The sequence below is a fragment of the Triticum dicoccoides genome, chromosome 6A, assembly GCF_002162155.2.
Source record: "Triticum dicoccoides isolate Atlit2015 ecotype Zavitan chromosome 6A, WEW_v2.0, whole genome shotgun sequence".
Taxonomy (NCBI): domain Eukaryota; kingdom Viridiplantae; phylum Streptophyta; class Magnoliopsida; order Poales; family Poaceae; genus Triticum; species Triticum dicoccoides.
This window is the reverse complement of record NC_041390.1, coordinates 631,888,217-631,892,381: the sequence shown is the minus strand read 5'-3', so window position 1 is coordinate 631,892,381 and position 4,165 is coordinate 631,888,217. Positions and strand designations below refer to the sequence as shown.

Sequence of the window (4,165 nt, the reverse complement as noted above, 5' to 3'; positions counted from 1 at the left end):
TCAAGGTTACCATGGTGTTTGTACGTAGGTATGTGATGTGTATGTAACCATGCTATTTACACAAAATTTATGTGGGTATGTTTTCAACAATTTCCCAACCGAGTCAAATATTACCATGATATTTGTACGTAAATTATCAGGTATGTGATGGGTATATTACTATGTTATTTATACAGAAGTTACCGGGGGTATCTTTTCAACACATTTTTTTTCCATATCAAATTTACCGCGGTGTTTGGACCTAAATTATCAAGGTTGTGGTGCGTAATTTATATGCTATTTACATACAAAAAGTTATCATGTGTATTTTTCGACCACTTTTTACTACTCTTCCCCAAATCAAGACTATTACTATGCTATTTACACATGAGTTCCCGAGGTATATTTTCAACAATTCATCCACTTGAATCAAACTTATCATGGTATTTATACGTAAGTTATCGGGTTTTGCAGTTCATATATAACCGTGCTATTTTCACTTAAGTTATCGCGGGTATGTTTTTCGACAACTTTTTTGCCCTTTAGTCAAAGTTATCGCGGTGTTTGTACGTAAGTTATCGGGTATACGATTCATATATTACCGTTCTATTTTCTCGTAAATTATCGAGGTATATTTTTCAACAATTTTTCCTTCTTTGGACAAAGTTACCATTGTGTTTGCATCCAAATTATCAAGTCGGTGTTTTCTTTTTTACCAAGTTATTCACATAGAAGTTGCCAGGAGTATATTTGTCAATAACATTTGTCCCTTGGTCAATGTTATTGCGATGTTTGTACGTAAATTATCATGTACACGGTTCATATATTATGATGTTCTTTTCACGTAAAGTTATTGGGGTATATTTTTTAACAACTCCCCTCCTTATTTAATTTTATCGTGGTGTTTCTACTTAAATTATCATGTCTACGGAATGTATATTACCATAGTATTTACAAAAAAAGTTACCACGGTTATGTTTCTCAACAACTTTTTTGCCGGACCTAAAGTTACCATGGTGTTTGTATGTAAATTATCAGTTATGTGGTACTTATAATACCGTGTTATTTATACAAAAATTATCGTGGTATATTTTTAATTACTCCCTCCAGCCTCCTTGTTAAAGTTACCATGATGTTTGTATGTAAGTTATAAAGTCCGCGGAGCGTAAATTATTATGTTATTTACACATAAGTTAGTGACGTTATCTTTTTCAATAAAAAAAATTCCGGGCCAAAAATACCGTGGGATTTTTGTTTAAGTTATCGAATCTGTGGTACATATATTACCATGTTATTTACACACAAAAAAGTTCTCAATTAAGGAACATACACAAAATGTTATCACGGTGTTTCTACATAAGTTATCAAATCTGTAATGCATAAATTACCATGTGAAAAGTGAACACCCCTTAATCACCTAATTGTTTTTTGAATTTTTCTTGCCATTATTACGGTGTCAACCTCAAAAATTTAAAAAGAGTAGTCAATCTTTCAAAAAATGCAAACAAAAATTACGGTGTGATTGAAAAAAAAAATCTTCACATTAGGAAATAGCATCAATTTTCCAGGCATCGATCCGTCGAAATCTCCCATGTAGATGGGTGATGGATCACATCAGGCCTGTTCCGCGTGAATTGATATTTCGTTTTCTTGAGGAATTCAGGCGAGGTTTCAATCGGTGGAGGAAGAAGGAAGCGGCGAGTGAGTGGCAGTACTCGTTCTTGGTGACGACATCGCGGGTGAACTCGACCTGCTTCTTGCAGCCGCGACAGAGCTCCTCGAGCATGCACTCGAGGGCGCGCTCCAGCGGCGGCGCCTTGCGCATGATGGAGCTGGAGAAGTCGGCGAAGGCGCGGCGGCCGCCCGTGTTGCCGGAGCTGTAGACCTTGGTGAACTCCCTGGCCGGCGTGGCGGGCGCACTCCGCATGCAGAAGTCGTCGCTGCGCGACCTCGCCATGCGCGCGCCGGCCCCGCCGCAACCGGCGCCGAAGGTCCCGAACATCTTGGCCGCCCGGTCGTCGTTGCACGCCCCGAAGACCGCCCGGTTCTCCTGCTGGTCCAGGAGCGCCTGCGGCAACCAAAACAAGCCCGCGCCGATAGCGAATCAGGACGAGCCGCGAATGCATGCGGTTTCCACGGTGGTGACTCGCGGGGAAGAGGCGGCGGGGCGGTAGACTCACCTTGTAGGCCTCGGTGATGGCCTTGAAGCGCGCCTCGGCCTCGGGCTTGGAGGTCGGCGGGTGCTTGTCGGGGTGCCATTTCCTGGCGAGGCCCTTGTAGGCGGCGCGGAGCCCCTGCGAGGAGGTGCCCCTGGGGACGTCGAGGATCCGGTGGTAGAGCTCCGGCGGGTTCACCATTGGGGCCGGAGGGGGGCGGCGCCGCTGGAGATTCGGTCGCGGGGGAAAGCGAGAAACGGGGGAGGGAGGAGTGGTGGGTTTGATGCGTGCGATGCCGATCGAAGGGACATCGAGTGGTGTGGCAGTTTTGCGATCGGGCACAAGGTTGCCAAAATACATATTTCGTTTACCTTATTAGGGGATGGAGATGAGCGACTTTCGATCCCTGCGAGGCTGTTAGTGGGTACATTATAAAACCCGACATGTTTCACGTGTTTAAACCCGTTTTAGTACTATCCGAACCAAAACCCGACAATACCCGTGAAAAATAAGTTTTGTAGTATGCACGGATTTGACTCAAGCGGCCCAAAGCCACAGCGGCCGAGTGGCTGAGCCCCCCGACGTTGAGGCCCTGGAGAAATATGCTGATTTTTACTGATGTAATATGTCATTTTTTGCTGCTGAAATGTATCATGTTTGTTCCTTAAATATGCTGATTTTTTATGCCGTGATATGCTCCTATTTTTCTTTCAAATGCTTCTGTTTTCATTGACTGCTCGTGAGGACGGGTTCCCCTGAGGGTTTAGAAAACTTGACAGGTTTAGAGGGCGGGTAAAATACTAGACCCACGCACGGTGACGGGAACGGGACGGGCTTGTGATTTTTTCGTGGGGGGTGAGTTTGGGCAAGCAAAACCTGATGGGTTTCATCCCCGTTGCCATATTCACACATACGTCACATCAAAGAAAAAAATAGTTTTGCTACTCCCTCCTTTCCGGTTTATAAGGCTCAATTCAAAAATCTCACCAACCAAGGTAGATGATGGGTGGTGGAATATTTTTTGTAGTTTGCAAAAGCACCCAATTAATACCCTTGTTTTCCTCGAAAATTATGTTTACGAATGCATTAATTGCAATGCATGCATGCATAAAGTGCATGCATTGGTCAGTTTTCTCTTAATACTTGCATGCAATGATTTAATGCACCTTAAAGTCTGAACATGTGATGGGGAACAACCAAATTCAGCCTTATAAAATGGAAAAACTAAAATTTTGAGATAAACCCTATAAACCGAAAAGGAGGGAGTAAATCACATCTGGATGTGCCATAAGTATTGCACATCTAAGTCTCATGTCATTGATCTTACACGGATGTTCGTGTGAGTATTTTTTTCTTTTCCTTTTTATTCCTTGTTGTGTAACTTAGATATGCAATAACTAAGGCACATCTAGATGTGCCCTAGACAAACAAAAAAACACACACACATGCGCGCCTCATCAAAAGAAAAGAAAAAAGTGAAATGGCCTCCCTTTCCTCCGCATTCGACCAGCATGGCCACGCTGCCGCCTTCCCCGTCCGCCCGGATGGAGGAAGAAGCCGAGGAAGTGCTTGGAGCGAGGTGAGGTCTAGGCGTCGTCCCAGTGCTCGTCTTCCTAGGAGTCCGGCGTTGTCTGCGGCAGCTATGTGCGCGGGAGATTGGGAGGAGGCCGGCTGTGAGAGATTGAGAGATAGTACATGCTTCAGATGGGATGGGGGAGTTTATACTGATTACCTTTTCTCTGTGAGAGGCTTAAGTTGTTGATTTGAGCAGAAGATGTGTGGTGTGCTGCTTCTATTTCTGTGAGAATTTGTTTGATTAATGATTTTGTTATCGTTTGATGGACGGCGCTTCGAGGTCAGATGATCAATTCACTTCTTGGCAACCTCTGCCCTGTTTATTATTCTCCGGTTGATGCAAATCTGCTCACTTCATAATGTTTTGCCGTGATGGCGCAGTCTTTTTGTGTGTGCGTGACATGTTTTGGGTGGCTGGCTTTCTGTGTGCTGCTGATTGCTTGTTTTGTGTGTGT

At 44.2% G+C, this 4,165-nt stretch overlaps 1 protein-coding gene across 1 annotated transcript; it reads right to left on the bottom strand.

Annotated features, from left to right (window-relative positions):
* Positions 1-1,588: 1,588 nt before the first annotated feature.
* LOC119316207 (chaperone protein DnaJ-like) lies at positions 1,589-2,395 on the bottom strand. The gene is made up of 2 exons (XM_037590527.1): positions 2,160-2,395; positions 1,589-2,047 (listed from the first exon to the last, which is right to left on the bottom strand). Exons 1-2 carry the CDS (start codon positions 2,334-2,336, stop codon positions 1,589-1,591), a joined length of 636 nt encoding a protein of 211 aa, XP_037446424.1. The 5' UTR covers positions 2,337-2,395.
* Positions 2,396-4,165: the final 1,770 nt, after the last annotated feature.